The sequence below is a fragment of the Phallusia mammillata genome, chromosome 1, assembly GCF_965637545.1.
Source record: "Phallusia mammillata chromosome 1, kaPhaMamm4.hap1.1, whole genome shotgun sequence".
Classification (NCBI taxonomy): domain Eukaryota; kingdom Metazoa; phylum Chordata; class Ascidiacea; order Phlebobranchia; family Ascidiidae; genus Phallusia; species Phallusia mammillata.
Genome location: NC_137252.1, coordinates 11,239,579 through 11,258,169, shown reverse-complemented (window position 1 = coordinate 11,258,169; position 18,591 = coordinate 11,239,579). Strand labels below are relative to the sequence as shown.

At 38.6% G+C, this 18,591-nt stretch overlaps 2 protein-coding genes across 2 annotated transcripts; one reads left to right on the top strand and one right to left on the bottom strand.

Moving 5' to 3' along the window:
• Positions 1-388: 388 nt before the first annotated feature.
• Positions 389-7,115, top strand: LOC145215591 (alkaline phosphatase-like). The gene is made up of 10 exons (XM_080084308.1): positions 389-694; positions 1,146-1,381; positions 1,652-1,826; positions 2,699-2,874; positions 3,334-3,535; positions 5,089-5,235; positions 5,427-5,606; positions 5,947-6,084; positions 6,299-6,443; positions 6,656-7,115. The coding sequence occupies exons 1-10, from the start codon at positions 445-447 to the stop codon at positions 6,858-6,860; spliced, it is 1,854 nt and encodes a 617-aa protein (XP_079940434.1). The 5' UTR covers positions 389-444; the 3' UTR covers positions 6,861-7,115.
• A 330-nt stretch (positions 7,116-7,445) lies between these two features.
• Positions 7,446-18,590, bottom strand: LOC145215557 (uncharacterized). Its single transcript, XM_080084272.1, has 18 exons — positions 17,978-18,590; positions 17,576-17,679; positions 15,711-15,839; positions 15,004-15,045; positions 14,795-14,933; positions 13,833-13,912; positions 12,451-13,770; positions 11,858-12,048; positions 11,399-11,498; positions 11,205-11,288; positions 10,857-11,003; positions 10,268-10,399; positions 10,030-10,104; positions 9,838-9,912; positions 9,139-9,285; positions 8,832-8,924; positions 8,344-8,529; positions 7,446-8,276 (listed from the first exon to the last, which is right to left on the bottom strand). Exons 1-17 carry the CDS (start codon positions 18,588-18,590, stop codon positions 8,368-8,370), a joined length of 3,633 nt encoding a protein of 1,210 aa, XP_079940398.1. The 3' UTR covers positions 7,446-8,276; positions 8,344-8,367.
• Between the last annotated feature and the right edge of the window lies 1 nt (position 18,591).

The following is an 18,591-nucleotide window of genomic DNA, read 5'->3' as shown; positions in this document are numbered from 1 at the left end:
TGTTGAACCTATGGGCATGTTTTGTGCTGTCTATTTGCATAGCAGTAACTGCGACAGCGATTGTTTGCGTCAACGTACAGAAAAGTGTTTTTGTGCAACCTGGGCTGTAGCTTTTCTCAAATTATAATATCAGACGACAGTCAAATAAAGCTAAAATGTTTTTTAGAAAGAAAGGGGGTTAGAGTTTTTTTTTAATTTGCAGAACAATGAATATTTTAATTATTGTTTTTATGCAACTGCTTAGCTTGTGATTAAAATTTAATGACATTGCCTTGGCTCGGTTGGTATAAACCAACAGTCATAAAAATAATTAGGTTGTAAAATTGTAATAGCTTTGAAACGTAATACAGTTGACTAGAAAAGATAGGGAGTGGGCAAAGAAAACCTATTCAACGTTGCACTCATTTCAGATTGATGTTCCACTGCTTATAGTTTAAAACCACAATGTATATTAAATTTTTGGTAATTTTTCTTGTCTTGATATGCGCATCAAGGGCCGTTAAAGATCAAGAAACGGATAAATATCATCCGCAAATAGCCAAGGGCCGTGTTTATAAGGTTCGACCAAATGTCCAAGCATCAGACCCAGTTGAAAATGAGGAAATGCAAAAGTTCCTAGATTCTCTTGACAATGAAGACATTCGACATCCTCCGATAGAAAGCAAAACAGGATATTCGTATAAATCGTCAAATCGTAAGTCGTCATCGACATTTTTGTTTGGTTTTACCACTTTGGGCAGGTAATAAAGAAAGACTGAGAGAATATGATAACGTTATAAAGTGAACAATACCTTATTTTGCTGTGCACCGAAATACAAATTCTTACAACCGTTATATTAACAGATTAGCCTTATATCCAAAAGGTTCAAGTTACGTTGCCACGCCGCAAAAAATAAACAAACCGCTTAAAGCAGTCAATAAACTTATGCAAACGAATTCGACGGACGCCATATGAGTTTCAATCGTTTGCTACGTTGGCGAGTTTTATGTAAATCTTAAAAGACCTATACTTACAAAGTTAAGGTGTGATGTATTGACCAAGTGGTTTATAGCGTATGATGCAAGAACTGCTTTCAAATTAAATTTTAACCATTTAAATGACATATGTTCCCACAAGCAAACAACTCACGCTTTATTTGGTGCAGCGGAAGAGGAGAACCCAAGTTTCTGGACCAACAAAGCGCAACAGGAGTTAGAAATAGCTCTCGGCCTTGAAAAGAGAAACACCAACGTCGCAAAGAACGTGATTCTTTTCCTGGGCGATGGCATGGGAGTCCCAAGCATCACCATGGGTCGAATATTACACGGGCAGGAAAATGGCTTAGACGGTGAAGAAGCAACACTCGCAATGGACACCTTTCTACATTCTGGCCTTTCTAAGGTATCTTGTATATTTTTCCAGTACATGTTAAAAGCACTCGATGGGTAACGCAAAACGCATCTGTACTATGATGTACTTCTGCGTAATGGGTTTAGGTAAAGTTTGCATCAAAATTATGCAACACTACATAGACCTAAGATTAGCACAAGTTCTATTTGTGTGTCGGTTTCCCAAACCCTCTCCAGTCCAGTATCATAAATAATACATTATATAAATATTTTCTAATGAAGCGCCTGTCTGTTCACCGACAATGACGTTTTTGTCGTTTAGACGTACAACGTTGACCACCAGGTGGCAGACTCAGCCGGGACGGCCACAGCTTTTCTTACTGGTGTAAAAACCGACCTTGCTGTGGTTGGAATAAATGCTGGCGTTGAGCCGGGAGTTTGCAGCACAGGAAAGGGAAACGAAGTAAACTCAGTGCTTAAAGATTCTCACGACGAAGGTCTGATAAACATAAACTTATACCGATAAATTAAACAACCTTTCTCTATGAACAATTGATTCTAAAGTTATCACTCATCAACTTGACAGGTGATCAACGTTGTCGCTCCCAAAGTGGTCTAATTAAGTTGTAAAAATTGTTAAAGCACATAAAACTGATATAACTTAGTTGATAGAAAATATAAGAATTTGGAAAAGTAAAGGTATATAACAGTGGTGGCCAAACTGCGGCTCTCGAGCCGCATGCGGCTCTTTGGGCCTATGATTGCGGCTCTTTAATGTTGCACAAATATTCCCCATATTGCCCAGTTGTTTCATCTGATTATAAAACAATGCATTCTATCACGTATTAACAATAGACTGACTGTTTGTAATAACCAAGGTAGGTCCCGAAAAACGAAAAAAATATTATTGTACAAAAGCGTGTTGGCTTGTGCATTGTAGTCAAAAATATTTATAGACTCACAGTATCACCACACAACTATAATCATTATTTTATAGAGCGTACACTTCATTGTGAGTGAATAAGTTCGTTTTTGATTTTTTGTGTTGCGGCTCTTTCAAAAATAAGTTTTGTGATTGCGGCTCGAGCATGAAGCAGGTCTGGCCACCCCTGGTATATAACGTTACATGCATTTCAGATCGATATTCTATTGTTTATAGTTTAAAACCACAATGCACATCAAGTTCTCCCCAGCTTATATCATAAATCAATACATTATATAAATATTTTCATATAAAGCACCTGTCTGTCCACAGACAATGACGTTTTTATTTTTTAGACGTAGACTACTTTGGAAACCTTTCTCTATGAACAGTCGATTCCAAATTCATCACTCGTTAACTTGACAACCGCATTGTTTTGTTTCACAGGCAAATCTGCTGGTGTAGTTACAACGACTCGTCTCAATCACGCCACACCATCGTCAGCTTATGCTCACTCCGCATACAGATATTGGTATGACGATGGAGATCTTCCTGAGGAAGCCAAAATTAACGGATGCAAAGATATCGCCTACCAGCTGTACGAACATTTGCCGGAAATCGAGGTAATGGCAGATTAATTATTCGTTTGGCCAGCTCAAACTCAAACTTTTTGAATGCCAAGGTTAAAAACTAGGACTTCCGAAACTACCAGAATATTTGTCAGATAAATATGCAAAATTTGCAATAGTCTTGTCAAGTTTCTGAAAAAAATAAAAACATATCCCTGGGATTACAAACCCAACTCCGTCTTTGGTCATATCATTTTTTTTATATTACTATTCGTTGGCATATTATCCTTTCAATTTACTAATCTTTGGTCAAATTATGTTTTTATTTAACTAATCTTACGGTCATATCATATTTTTTATTTTACTATTCCTTGGCATATTGTATTTTTAATTTACTAATCTTTGCTCGCATTATATTTTTTTTCAGGAAAATACAAAACACTCAACTGTGCCGTGATATGGATGTAAAATACATCGGTTGTAGATTAAAAAACTAATCATATATTTCTACAGGTTGCATTGGGAGGTGGAAGAAGATACTTTAAACCAAAGGGGACAGTTGACGAAACCTCAACCAGTTACAACAGAGAGGACGGCCAGGATTTGATCACGAAATGGCAAAACAACATGGAGGACATGGGACGGAAAGCTTCGTACGTTTGGAGAAAGCAAGAGTTTGACCAAGTCAATGTTGATGAAGTCGACCATTTGTGGGGTTAGTTGAGTATGTATATGTTGCTTAGTGAAATGACACATAGAAACACAATTGCAGTGAAACATTAGTAAGCCGGATTATTCCACATTGATGAATATGCAGTGCTTGCCCGTTAATCCAACAAATTTAACACAAAAGTTATAGAAAATAGAAAATATGTTACCGAACCTCGAAACCGGTAGAAACGGGTTTTAAAAATCGAAATTTTGACCCGATTTTCGAAAAAAAACCAAGGCATAGCCTTTCCGTTTTTATGATTATTATCGGTAGCCAAAAAATCGAAGAAAAATCCGGTTTTCTGTGGGTTTTCGCGGGAATGTTCCAGTTTCAAACCGGTTACGACCGGTTTCAGCCTCCTACCGAACCTGCCAACCGGTTCGAACCGATTTTCAAAATCAAAAATTTTGACCCCATTTTCGAAAAAACCCTAAGGCCTTTCCTTTTTTCGATTTTTGGGGGTCAAAAAATCGAAGAAAAATCCGGTTTTCGGTGGGTTTTCGCCGGAATATTCCAGTTTCAAACCGCTTACGACCGGTTTCTGCCTCCTACCGAACCTCCAAACCGGTTAAAACCGGTTTTGAAAATCAAAAATTTTGACCCGATTTTCGAAAATGACCTAAGGCTGTAGCCTTTCCATTTTTTCGACTATCGGGGGTCAAAAAATCGAAGACAAATCCGGTTTTCGATGGGTTTTTTTGCCGGATTATTCCAATTTCAAACTGGTTTTGGCCGGTTTCTGCCTCCTACCGAACCTCCAAACCGGTTCAAACCGGTTTTGAAAACCAAAAATTTTAACCCGTATTTCGAAAAAACCTAGGGCTATAACCTTTCCTTTTTTATGATTATCGGTAGCCAAAACATCGAAGAAAAATCCGGTTTTCTGTGGGTTTTCGCGGGAATGTTCCAGTTTCAAACCGGTTACGACCGGTTTCTGCATCCTACCGAACCTGCAAACCGGTTCAAACCGGTTTTCAAAATCAAAAGTTTTGACCCGATTTTAGCCTATAGCGTTTCCATTTTTTCGACTATCGGGGGTCAAAAATCGAAGACAAATCCGGTTTTCGGGGGGGTTGTTGCCGCAATATTCCAGTTTCAAACTGGTTTTAGTCGGTTTCTGCCTCCTACCGAACCTCCAAACCGGTTTTCAAAATCAAAAATTTTGACCCGATTTTTGAAAAAACATTAAAGCTATATCCTCTCCGTTTTTGTCGATTTGTGGGGGTAAAAAAATCCAAGGAAATCCGTTTCCTTTTTGCCGAAATATTCTAGTTTCAAACCGGTTACGACCGGTTTGTTGTTTATCGGGTTGATTAAAGCTTTATTCCGCAATTATGTTATCCAGCGTTTTGTTATTTTGTCATGTTTATAAATCAACTTTTGAATGTATACTAGAACCCCTACAAAAATCTCTCTTGTTTTTTTTAAAACTTTTGTTTGCCCTTGGTTACTCCCACCTTTCACAATATAACTGGTACACAAAAGAGATGATGTTTCGTAAAAAACCTCAGTTAGGCCCATAGCAGCTGAACTTTATCGTTTTTTACTTTTTCCAGGTATGTTCCAACCTAGCGACATGAGTTACGACGTGGATAGGGATCCAGCAGATGAACCAAGTCTAGCAGAAATGGTTGACAAAGCAATACAAATCCTACGAAAGAACGAGAACGGATATTTCCTCCTGGTCGAAGGTGGAAGAATTGGTAAGTTGTTTTCACTATGTGCATAAGTACAGATGAATACAAATGTGGTTTAAAAACTGCATCTTACTAAGTCGCTTCACATTTGTCTTTGTCTTTTTTGGAATCATCAAAGTAAAAGAGCTAGCACATATTGTAATGCTGTTAATGTCCATCTTTAAATAATCCACCAGTTACTACTGTTTTTTGTTAAGACCACGCTCATCACGGCTCGAACGCATTCAAAGCAATCCACGATGTCTTGTCGTTCGACAAAGCGATCAAGCAAGCTGTAGATATGACTTCAGATGAAGATACTCTGATTATTGTCACAGCAGATCACAGTCACACGGCGACTCTCGGAGGTTACGCCGACAGAGGGACCCCCATATTCGGTATGCTTTTGTAAAAGTTATATTCATAAGCCTTCTGGAACAGTCCCTAATGACTGTAAAGTGAGCATCTTCCTGTTTGCCAGAACCTGGTGTGTGTAATTTGCAGTAAACAACGACGTACAAGGTATACTACTATGCTTATGTAGCCCAGTTCAAATACCTGACTGTCCTTTATGAGCAATTGTAGTTGATTTAAGATTCACCATACAGCTTGTTTTGGTATCATACTTTCACTGCCATTTTGCCAATAATAACAAACCATACTAACAATCTTGTGGCTCTAACCGCACTTTAAAACTGCCTAAATATCAGTATTTACGCTGTACTTTTCGTTACCTAGGCCTTGCTCCAGAACTGGCCGCGGACTTCCGAGCTTACACAACAGTGCTTTACGGCAACGGTGAAGGCTTTCAACAGTCCAATATCGGAGACTACACTGCGAGCATGGAACGAGAAAATGTAACGGAAGAAATGACAGGTGACCATTCTTGTGACTTTGTATGAATTGATCTAATACCTTCGCGTTACCGCCATGCAATAATGCCGTAAAATAATTTACGTAAAAATAGCAGCAAGTGTAAAATAGCCCAAATCTTTATCTAAAGAAAATATTTCAAGACTAGACTAACGTTTTTTTGCAAAACAACCTTTATATGGTACAAGTGTTCAACTTTTTTAATTTGCATTTGTAGGCAAAATTAACTATGAGCAGCAAAGTGCTGTGCCTAAAGATTCGGAAACTCACGGTGGAGAGGACGTTGCAATATTTGCTCGCGGTCCTATGGCTCATCTTTTCCATTCAGTTCATCAGCAAAGCTACATAGCCCATGTCATGAGGTAATTTTACGTTGCCCATTCAGTTAATCAGTAAAGCTACATTTTACAAATGATACATACTCGTGTCAAATTTTAAGTCTATGAAGCTTTCTCGCTGACCTGCTTTTATACGTTTGCAGCGAAAACTAAAGACTCAACCAGAACGAATAAATTTGAATTTACTGACGCTTTCATTTTGTACTGTTTTTGATTTTAATGTACTGTTTTCGCAGATACGCATCATGCGTTGGTTCTAACAAAGCACATTGTACCAATCGCGACACTACTGACGTCATAGTTACGTCAGAACCAGTGACATTCCTCGGTTACACTTTGAAAAAGGGCGACTCGGAATCTGCACTTTACGCACTGTTTGCACTTGAGCTGGTGTTCGCCATTTGCATTTTGGTCGGTTTAAGTTTTGTGAAAAAGAAATAATTTTGAAGATTAAACTGAGATTCATAAACGTGTACATTTCAACCTCACTCTGTATTTTGTAATTTTTGAAATTGTTTGTAGTGAAGGTATAGGTATCGTAATGTAAAAGCACTGTAGGCTAAGAGCCGCTATACCGAATTAAGCAAAAACAGTGTTTCTTTATCTCGTTCGTCAATCGGTTGAAATGTAAACTTCCAATTAAATGGCTCGTACAATTGACTAAAAAGCCGATCCAAATAAAAATATTTTACAAAGTTGTAAAGTTTCAGTGGTTTTACTACATGTGGTGTACTCCGGTATAGTATCTTTGGCCAGTGGTGGGATTCAGCCGGTTCGCACCGGTTCTATAGAACCGTCTCGTGAAATTTTATGAGATCAGCGAACCGGTTAGCATTAATGGTTATTGTCAATGGACTTTTTGTAAAAGAACCGGCTGAAAAATATGAATTTTGGTATAGAACCGACTGACAAAAAAATTAAATCCCACCACTATCTTTGGGATATTGGCACCATTTTGAGTTATACGGCAAAAATATAGAAGTGGGTTAATTCCAGCTGAGATAACGGTACATCGATCACACAAAGTTCGGCAATGGAACATGTTTGCAAGCATTTGGTATTTACACAAACAAAACATTTTTACCAACTTTTTAGAGACAAAAAAGGAACTGACACATAACAATAGCAAATAAGAAAGCTGCAGTCGCTCGGATAAACACTGGACGTTTACTAGAAGTAGATATGAAATCGAAACAGCTCAGTCAATCGCCGGACCAAAAAATCCTTGATAAATGGATAACAAAAGCAAAAGCCAAATTACTGAAACCTTGTGGGTTGATTGACTTGCAATAAACTGAATTATAGATCAGCAGTAAACAAACTCGGTTAGCTACACTTATATACTTCAGGCAGAACAAAAGCGGATTGAACAATAGAATAACTCAGTCAACGTCATTTTTCCCACACGTGGTATAACGTTGATACAGAATGAACAAGAAGTGATTTAATAGCCAACATCGACAAAAAAGCTCGACAAAATATTTAACACCTTAAACTAAGTACAATCTCTTTGGCGTCAAAACAGGGCACACATTTAAGCGAAAACAAGCGTAAATTTTCGCCATGGGCAAGCGCAAGGTAAAATACAGATGCGAGATCCAACTGCGATGGTCCATTATGGAAACATAAGAAATATATCGTTCTAATTGACACCAAGTCAAACTGGCAGATTGATTTCCATGTAAAGTTTTAAGGAATGATCTGGTTTAGCCAGCAAAAAATAGTCGTAATCAGTTGCCGTGGAAGACGTCCAATTCAGAATGTTGCGAATCCAAACCAAGAAATCCGGCATTAATATAGCTGCGCAGCAAAGTCATTTCCAAATTGTTATGTGACCAAACCAAGCTTCGTTTAAACCTAAATAAAAATAAGTTTTGTACCACACAATAGTATTTTTTCATGAGCACTCCATTGATAAACTTACCTGTGAAAGATTCACGCGTTACATTCACATAACATGCTTGCGCCGTAATTCCACCTGCAGTCTCTGTGTGCGCATGGAATGCTTCAGTCCCTCTTCCTGCAGTTGTCGACCTCGATCCACAAGTTTCTTCGCATCGCGGTGCGCCTCTTGCGCGTAAAAGTCAAACGCCCTCATTCTGGTGTATGACTAAAATTTTGGGGAAAAAAGAAAAAAATTGATAACCAACAAATCGCTAGATGGCGCAAGCACTCAACATCTTAAACCATTAACAAAGTGTGTTCAAAAGGTAGGAACTTGGCCGAATGATCCGGCGCGCCTTACCCAAATACGGACATAGAAAACCTTGATCGGGATTCCTCCCCTTAACAGTCCAGGGTTCGAGCCCCGATAAAGAAATGTGTATTCGAAATGGGCAGAAACTTGGCTGAATCGTCCAGGACTCTTGACCCAATGTATAAGAAAACTGAAACTTTGTGATAAATACTTACAGTGTCGTCGTATTGGCAACCGAATTCGGCAGTTTCAGGTTCTTCCTTTCCGTCGGTTTGTATGTGAACAAGTTTGTCCAGAAGCTCATCGCGCTGTGAAATACATCATGTTTTTACTATAGCCTTACCCGTGAAACTAAACGACTTGAGCAGACGCAATAGTCTTTCCAAAAATCTTTTAATTCCAATATAATGGGAGGAAAGTGGGAAAAATATAAACCAAAAACGTAGGTAATGTAATGACACCGCAAGCAGAGGTTTACTGTGATCTACATCTTTATTAAGTAGTTCAGGTAATGTACTTTACCTCTTTTCTCAACCGCTCGTTTTCTATGTACAAGGTCCTGGTAATGGTTTGCTCATACTCGATTTGACTTGTTAAAGTTGTGTATTCCATTTCGTCGGTTGAAGTGGAGCGAATTTTAACATCCTTCGATTTCAATAGCCGTTCAATCTGTTCAAAAAGTAAAATGTTGGTTTGAGTCACACACGAAGCTAATCTTCCACCACGTATAAAGGTTTGTTCTATCATCATTAGTATTTATCAACCTGCTTCACAAACTAACACAATTCTTTTTAAATAAAATACGACCAAAACAGTTTACAGTCTGAACAAAGTGGAGTTGTAAGTCAGGCCGGACTTTTCGGTCGGGTTGGAAGTAACGTTTAAAGAACAATGGGCGAGATTCTGGCTTGACTTCACTTGAGATTCAATTGAGTAGTAATTTTTTTAGTTCCCACTTAAGTGTGAATTCCTTGTTGTGAAACACTAAGCCACGCATGTGTGAAATGCCAAGTTTCAAAATCTTTGTTTTGGTGGGTATTATGTGCACGCCAGAGCAAGTTTGCGGTATTGATATCTCTGTACCTCTGATTCGCATTGCTCCTTTATGAGGCGACACATTGATACATATGTGTGGGATGTGGTATATTACAATTAAAAATCTTGCTTTTTGGTGGTATTAATTCGTCGTCATAGAAAATTTTCTATTTTATATCTCTGTACCTCCGATTCGTATTGCTCCTTCTGTGCTCTGGATGCTTCCTTTTGCATGCTCACTTCGTTGCTCAAGAATTCAACCTTTAATAAAGAAAGTTAACTTACTTGTAAAAGTCGACAGAAAACTCTTGAAATTAAAAACACAGCTAAACGACGCATCTTCTATAAAAAAGGATGTATATACAGCAGCGAGCTTACCTGTTGTCTAAAACAGTCCGAGGTCGCAGCTGATAAGTCCTGCTCTTTCTCGAGATTTTCGCGCAGTTCGCCATTCTAAGTAACATAAAAAACGTAATAAATTGACTACCAGAAGACGCTTAGCAATTCAGCAACTGTCCACTTCAGACATCATTGCACGTACAATTAAGACCTTATAGATTTGTTATGGGCACAAAGAGAGTTTCCACAACAAAACTTAAACAAATGGAAAGGATACCTCTTGTGTTAGTCTGTAGTTTTCGTCTTGCAGTTGTTCCATTTCCTCCGGATCTACTTCGTAAGTTTCTGAACCATTTTTTATGGCGACTTCCTCTACGATTGCCTCTGAACTTATGATTAAGTCATGGACCTATAATGAAAACACGTTACCATTGTTGGGCTTGAAATCAGAAGGCTAGTTAATGTTATATGGCACACTATACGCGGTGATCCTTTATATTGTTGTTGCTTCTTATTAACAAAACTGCGAAATGCCTCAAAACTCTATGGTAGCAATGTACACGAGTCTTTAAACACCTTTTCATGTACGGAATGTAGCAAATACAGAAGCCACAATAAAACTTAGGCTTGAACAAAAAATTCGAAGTACTCGAAGCATAAATCCGCGACAACGCTTTTCAAAAAGATTTTTTTATTCGTGATAAGTCTTTGTGGTCTTATGATTAGAGGGCTACGAGAAATACACGAAATGTGACAGGCTAAAGAAAGTGAGTCTTTGCTATAGTCATTTCGCTCGTGTTTGGCGGTTATTAAATTATAGGTTGACACAGAATACACATATTTTTTTCACGCAACTACTATTTTACCTGCTCGGCCATCCTCGATTTATTTTCCTTCTCCTCACTGAGGGAAGCATTTGCTCGGCTCAACTCTTCCTCCAAGCGCTGATTCTCAAGTTGCAGCCTCCGGCTGTTGCGCTTTTCTCGAAGCAAAGTCATTGTGGCCTCATGTAGCTGACAAAAATCATAGACGTTAGTATAAAATTTAAACACTAGTTACAATCATATTTTAGAAGAAAAACAAACTCAAAATGATGTGTAGAGTTATATTTTCACCATTTTAAACATTTTGAGCAACTCTATTAGTCGTGCACATTAAACCCAGGACTTAAACATCAACCGCTTAGTGAAAAGAAAATCTAAATCCAAGAATACCTGCTGCTCAAGATCATTTTTGTCTTTGGTCAAATCATCGCATTTCTTTCGAAGTGAAACATTATCAGTTTGAAGCTGTTCGATCTAAAGCAAAAATCGTGGTTCAGATTGCGCACACGCCAAAATGTATTAGGAGGACAAGTTAACTGTGTGATATATTGTAACAATCTCTACATAAAACGTAATGCTACTACCTTATTGTTGAGATCAGCTATCTTCTCTTTTTCGCGAGCAAGTTTGCTTTCTATTGACTTCAGTTTGTTTTCCATTTCCGCGATCTGCAGTTGCGCGTCCCTGAAACGTATGCATTGGTCGAATCATTTCATTACTAATACAATTGTTTCAGAAGATATTGTTTTTCAAAATAGAATTGTAGAACTACAATAGCCAGAAGAAACTTGATAAACTTGATGGAATTGTAGGTCTTAATTAAACGTAGTAAGATTGTTAAATAACATTATACATCAAAAAAATGTGACTGGATTTTCTTAACGAAACAAATTTAGCAATAATACACTGACGGTTGCTATGGCAACCATGAAAAAGTGCACAAATGATAGTGGCTGATTTTTATTTGCTTCTGCATATTTACGCCAATGCAATTTCTACTGCAAAAAACATTGCAACAAATTATTCCTGATCCTATCTCTTACCTCCGTTCTTGGTTGAGCAACTTCCGGAGATGGAGAAGCTCCTCCTGAACTGATCCCTGCTCCGTCCGACCTTGCTCCATGTTCTTCTTCAACCTCTGCACACGTGATTCAAGAACAGCAATCCTCCTATCCTTCTCATCTCGCTCCTCCCTTGCCTCTGTAAGCCCGCGTTGAAGAAGGTCCGATCTTTTCTATTTTGCAACAGGTATACAGTACGTTAGGTTAACAGTGAACCAAAACTTATAAGTGGATAGCTAAAAGCACTCTATCAATCAAATCAATGTTTTGAGGGAAAACAGTTTAAACAAGATGAACTTATTCCATGTGGAGAAATGTGGTTAAAGGTTATAGCCTATTAACGAAATTTGCAAGCATGGTGGGCGAAACAAACGGTGCCACTTTAGTTTAGGTATGCAGTTAAGGTTTAAAGATTATATTTGACATGTTTTCACAATTGTAGGTACATAACGGGTTCAATATCACAATGCCTGGTGGTTTTCTCAAATTTTTTAAATGTTATGTTTGGATCAAATTTGTTTTCCAACAGTCTACATTCAGGATAGTATTCTCAAAAAATCAACAATGTCACTCACTTTAAGCTTTGTAATTTCGCGATCAGCCTTTTCGACATTATCATTAGAAAGAATGCTGCACTGTACAGACGAAGTGACTTTTTTTGGTTTGCTCGAATCTTTACTGTCATTGCGAGTAAACATGTTCCCATAGGCAGAAGTTCCCCTCGTGTGGTTTCTGCAAGGTGCGTTGGTTGGTAGATCTTGCTCCAAAACAGTCAAGATGACATGTTCTTCTTTCCTCTCTATGGGAGACGGGTCCTTATGGGCGGACGTAGGTTGATCAATTCCAATTGTCATACGAAACTCTGAAATCTGTCGTCCGTCCTTTTCCACTTTTCGGGTGTTTGCAGTGGTTTCGGGGCCGCTTAAACTCCGACTGTAGTCAGGCAAACGGCAGTACCCTGACACGTGACGAGTTCCATCGTTCAAGGTCAAGTCTTTTGAGACCAAGGTCGAATCGTCCCTGGCTTTTCCGCTCCAGTTGCCTTTCCATTCATTCTTCCAAGTCTGTCGGTCCAGGCTTCCACCCCTGTTGTGCCGGTTTCGTGTTGGCAAACGACAGTAGCCAGACATATGGTGGACTCCCGCATCCTGGTCCTCGCTGCGTGTAGCTTTCCTTCCTCTTTCTTCCACCTTGTTTTTCTGGTCGGTCTTGCCTGTGTCCTGAAATATAGGATCCGATTTTCTGCCTTTTGCCTTGGGCTTTTCATTAGCCGTTGTTTGTCGTGGGTGTACATTGCGCTCTTGGTTTGTAAGTTTCTCTGTAGACGGTTTTGTGCGGTTTGGCTTTTCACGATCTCCAGTCAAATTAGTTGCAATCCTTTTGTTGCTCTTTACTTGTATTGGAGCGTAGACGCACTTCTTCGCCTCAAACATATCATTCTCGGACCCACTTGACGTAGTGCGGTGACTGAGAAGCTTTTCTTCGTATCCACTGTCTCCGCTGGATGACTTCTTTCTAGACAGAGCTTTCGGCTTGTTTTCAACAGGACTTCCGCCATCGAACATCGCTCTCATTTGCTCGACGTGATTTGGTGTGATCGGCCGGGAATCATGCCTCGATTTTGGGGTGGAAGTGGTGACCTTTCCGAGCTTGCGTGTTTTTGCTTTTGGCTGATTGGCTTTCAAGCCGTTTTGTTCGGCAGTAGATTTGAACGGATCTTGCTTCTTGCCACTATCTGGTGAGTCAGTGCCATAAAAATGATTATCAGTAGGAACATTTTCATTTGTTTTTGGGGGGGCGTGGCTTTCGATGTTGATTTGGAAGACTGTTACCGATTCTAAACGCTGTAGATACTTGTCTAAGGTTCCAGCCAGATTTGACAATCTTCTCTGCCACTGTTAACAAGAGGCTGTGTTGGTAAAACATGACAGTTACATTTTGAAATAATTCTATATACCTTGTTCATACAAGCAGGATCACTGGGTTTTTCAGCTGCAAGCACTTTAAGTCGACCCAGTGTCCCATATGACCCCTCGCCTGAAACAAAAAATACGATTAACAACCGTGATCAACTCACAGTGACTCAGTAAGATCTCTTTTAATCTTAGATTCTAAGATATAGTTGCCTATACCAAAGTAACTAAATATGACGGTCAAGAATAAAATTTAAATATTTTAATAGTTTGTGTCTTGTACATTTTGCGCTGTTAACAATTTTCGCTGTAAAGATGTCCATTGCTCTGGCAGGAAAAATGTTTGCAAAACACAAAAAACTAGAAGGGTGGCTTAGCACATATTGCCCTTGCATATACACTATAACCTATTTTAAAACATAATATATTTCCTATGCTTATTTTGTATTGGGTCCCATATTAGCCATCGTCTTTTATAACTTTAGTCGTTTCTGCAGGCAAAAACTCATGGGTCCCCACACATGCAAAGTTGAAAATAATGCAATTCAAGAGATAACCATGAGAAAGTCGGGTGTTGTAAGGTAAAACATAATGATCGGCACTGGGCTTAAATAATAATACTATGTAGAATACAAACTATAAAATTAGATTCACCCCAGATATTGTTTGAAGTATGTCCTATTTAACGTTTTAAAAATCTGGCCCATTTTAGGGGGCTAGTAGGGCAACTAATTGGGTTCGACACACAAACTAAAAAATATATAAAAACCACAATGACTCAATCAATAGTACTGCAAAATTTCAGCCCAATCCGCCAATGTTTAAAATTTTGACAATGTTTAAAAAAAATTTCTGTTTGAAAATAACTTTTTGGTTTAATGGAGTACAATTTGTAAAAATATATTCGAAGAAATCTAGTCACTATCTTAATAATAAAAAGTATAAGGTTACAGAAAAAATATTCGAGCCTTAGTTTCATAAAATACTTTCTTAAGAGAGTTATTACCATTATCCCCCTCCTTGTCCGGATTACGCGACGATCGCCGATGCAGAGCGTAAGTCGATCGATCTTTGAGATATCGAATGAGATCAAGTGCAACTGAGAGCATAGTGGCTTTCTCATTTCGCTCAATTCGCTGCAGTTCCTGTCAGAATATTGTAAATTATTACAACGATTGCAATGCATAGGTCTGCGAGGGTCAGTGGAAAACTTACCAGCTCTTCTTGAGGGTCGCACTCCTCGCATTGTTCATGTCGCTAAACAAACAAAATAAGACCAAATTAAAGAAATAAGAGAAACTGGACAAACGATTTTTATTAACAACTGGCGTCAGCACAAGATCAAAAAAGTCTTTTTTAAAGGATTACCGGAAGGATTTTGTTTAATTTTACCGGAAGTAATACTAGATCATTGAAGTAAACCAGCTGCAAATTAACTCCGTATTGATATTGTTAATCCCAAATTACCACATAAAAGTTAGTCCTTAAAACAATGTATGAATATTTGCCCCTGTATAGTTAAGTTGTGAAAAGTCTTACTGAAAGATTTAACACTACTTAGGACGCTAATCTGATTAGATACGTTATCAATTTAGATACAATATACATCCAAGCCCAAAATCTTATAATAGATCAAGATATCTTCGATTATTTACCCCATATAAACTAAGACTTGTTATAGATATGTGTTACTGACAAGCGATCTAAATATTTGCGAATTCAATTGTGTTTCTTTAGATAAAACTTTAATAGATTTCAGACATAACGGTTGTCGTCCTAAAACCTATATTCTGAAAAATCATGTATTACAACACTTAAAAAGTTAATGCATTTAAATAAACTCTCATCAACTTTGCACAAAAATCGATAATAAAAAAAGTTACTTTACCCTATTCTTAACATACAAAAACAAAACAATTTACATTTTGTCTCGCAATGTCCATCCGTACAAGGTCGCGTAAGTGAGAATCGAGTTCTCCAATAAACATAAGCAGCCATTCCTCGTCATCAACCTCATCAATCACCCGCGACACTTCGGCGATGTCTTTTAGCTGCATCAAGATTTATGACAGTAATCAACATATTGGTGAAAGTTTTGTAGTGTCTGTGTGTGTTTGAGAGTGGTTTACTTGATGGATTGCAGCAGCTTTGGTAACTACACGTTCAATACTGAAACCCGTTGAATACTTATATACCAGGCCTAACAAACGATTATTGGGTATTTAGCCGCAAAGAGTGTAGAACAAAAAGTAAATAAGAAGGCAAAACGCCAGGGGTCTTGGCCTGGGGCCTGGGTTAAAATATATGACTTCGGACCGCTTACATATATCAGGCCCCTGGTGGCGATTGTTTGTAACGTAACTACTCGATTATTGTTCTTTTTCATAACACTCATACCATTGAGGGCAAAAAGTTACCGCTGATCGTGAAAAATGTTTGAATTTTCTACAAACACGTTACAGGTGTTCACCCCATATCGGCCCAAACTGACTCTTAGATCTCATGTGTTCAACGCTTTCCGTTAATGTAACGTTACAGAATATCACCTATACATCGGGATAATCGTCGTTTTAGATTATTATGTAATTCGCAATTTCGGCCCTTTATCTTCATGCTGCAGATGCATTCAGAAGAAAATATCACGAGACGCGGACGGGTGTCAAAATTACGTAGCATCACAAGACTATAACAAATCTACGAAAATTCCAGGATTATTACAAGTAAATATTCGAAACGTAGAACGTGACTTTTTTAAATTTACATTACTTACACTTACACCTTAATTTTACAGAAATCCTTTTTGGTTTCCGAGATGTATTAGATCCATTTATAAGGTACCCTAACGTCATTGTATAACCAATACGCAAAGTTCAGGATGTTGTACTACTACTGTTAATCCTCTTAATTGTGTGAGGCGTATATCACCGAAAAGGCTTAGGCTTACGGAAGAGGTGCGCCTCACATTGCTAAGGCGAAAGCCTAGCCCGGGGCGTAGAATAAGCTCGGTATGTGAGAAATATGTGTAAGAGGCAGTGCGGATTGCTGTGATATGAGGAAATAAGTGTATCACGGTTTCTCGGATTTACTCCACCTTGTTCATTATATTTTGTGTAGGCGTATTGTTGATATTTATAGCTGTTAGGGTAATGCAGAAAAACGTTTTGGGGGTTTATGACACAAGTAACTGAAAAATAAAGTTGGTTTATTCCACTAATTGGAAATTACACTTTTAACCTGCTTTAAACTCGTGTAAAGAAATTCAAGATTGTTCTACAAATGTGTTTTATATCTCTAACATTTTTACATGATTGAATGTACGAAACTTAGACTTGCTGGTCTTACGCAACGATTTAAAGCAAGAAACCATTCCGTTCATACAAACAATTGTAATTTTTACATTAGCTGAAACTTTTTGGTGGACATTTCCCTTGGGTACTATTGTGATAGGATAGAATTTCCAGTTATGTTTCGATACGATCACAACTTAAGTGGGTGAGTACGTGACCATGTACATGTTTACAACGATCATATTTCCAGGTGCGAAAGGTTTGTTTTGACAAAACACTACAGGGCGAAACCTTGTCCATTTTAAGAAGAAACGCCTTCAAACAGTGTCGAATATGGGTTGAAAAGCAAAAAGCCGAATGACTTCATTTTAACACATATAAGATAGAAAAAATTCAGCGTGCTGTTACATGGTTTGTACGGGCAAACTTATTAAATAATTCAGACTGTATGGCACGCTACAATATTCTGCCAACACTAAGGAAATTACATTATGTTTTACCTCTCGCATCGCATTTAATAAATCTCGTGTCAATTTCACGTCGTTTTCGTCTTCAACGACGGGACACTTGTCTGGATGTACTTCGATGTTCTCCAAAGTCGACCCTACAAATATCGCTGGTTATTACTGCTTGATAATATAAAGATTAGCACAACATGAATTCTGTTAAACAGGGATACATTTGTACATGATTGCTAGAGGAACCAATTACACGAAGCTAAAAGTTGTTGTCTAAACAAACCCCATGAAACAATTCCCATTTGACTCTTAATGTCTTGAGTGAATTTAATATAACGTTTTACAGTTTTTGTCAAATTTCTGATATCTGGTTACGTCGGAAGTTTATTTGTAACGTTACCTAACCATCGCAAAACCCAGCTTTACGAAGAACATAACTGATACCTGACGCATCGTTCTCTTTGACCGCGGCGAGGAGAGAAGGAGAGTATGAGCGATTCCTCAACTCGTGACCACCGTCAGTCGTGTGTCTTTGCACAGGAGAAGTTCTCCTCGGAGAATCCACTGATCCTGTGCGGTTGCCATAAGGCGACATGGAGCGATCAATCCCGTTGTGCTTCTCATACCTCGGCTCCTGGCGCAAGGAGTTGTTAAGCGCTAAGTTAATGTTATCACATGAAGAGATTGTGCTTTCCGCATTAGGCGTGGAATACCCAGACCATGGCTTATCGCAAACCGAACCATCGAGACTGTGATTAGATAGCTTAGCGCTTCTGGGTAACGTATGCGGCCCACTTGACACTGAACGAGGGCTGGAACGTCCCATACGTCTTTTGCTATTGCTGTGTCGCTCTAGCGAGTTGGCTGTTGCGTCATCAAACCAGGATCGGTGTCCTGGCGACTTTGCCCGAATTTCAGAGGCGATGTCTTCTCCTTTGCTGCTGAGGTCATCTCTGATACTATTGTGAGAGCTGTTGTTATCATCAACTGTGACACAGCTTGAACCTAGGTTGATCCTGTAGTACGCTGTGGGCGGGACCATGGCTGCAGACGCCATG

Bases quoted from the DNA above. Each gene is read 5' to 3' on its own strand.
- LOC145215557 (XM_080084272.1), bottom strand. From the start codon at position 18,590: ATGGCGTCTGCAGCCATGGTCCCGCCCACAGCGTACTACAGGATCAAC. The intron at 12,049-12,450 runs GTGAGTGACATT...GTTGCAAAATAG, and splicing joins GCGAAATTACAAAGCTTAAA to AAAAGATCGGACCTTCTTCA. The intron at 8,925-9,138 runs GTAAAGTACATT...TGTATTTCACAG, and splicing joins ACGAGCGGTTGAGAAAAGAG to CGCGATGAGCTTCTGGACAA.
- LOC145215591 (XM_080084308.1), top strand. From the start codon at position 445: ATGTATATTAAATTTTTGGTAATTTTTCTTGTCTTGATATGCGCATCA. The intron at 695-1,145 runs GTAAGTCGTCAT...TATTTGGTGCAG, and splicing joins TTCGTATAAATCGTCAAATC to CGGAAGAGGAGAACCCAAGT. The intron at 5,236-5,426 runs GTAAGTTGTTTT...TTTTTTGTTAAG, and splicing joins GGTCGAAGGTGGAAGAATTG to ACCACGCTCATCACGGCTCG.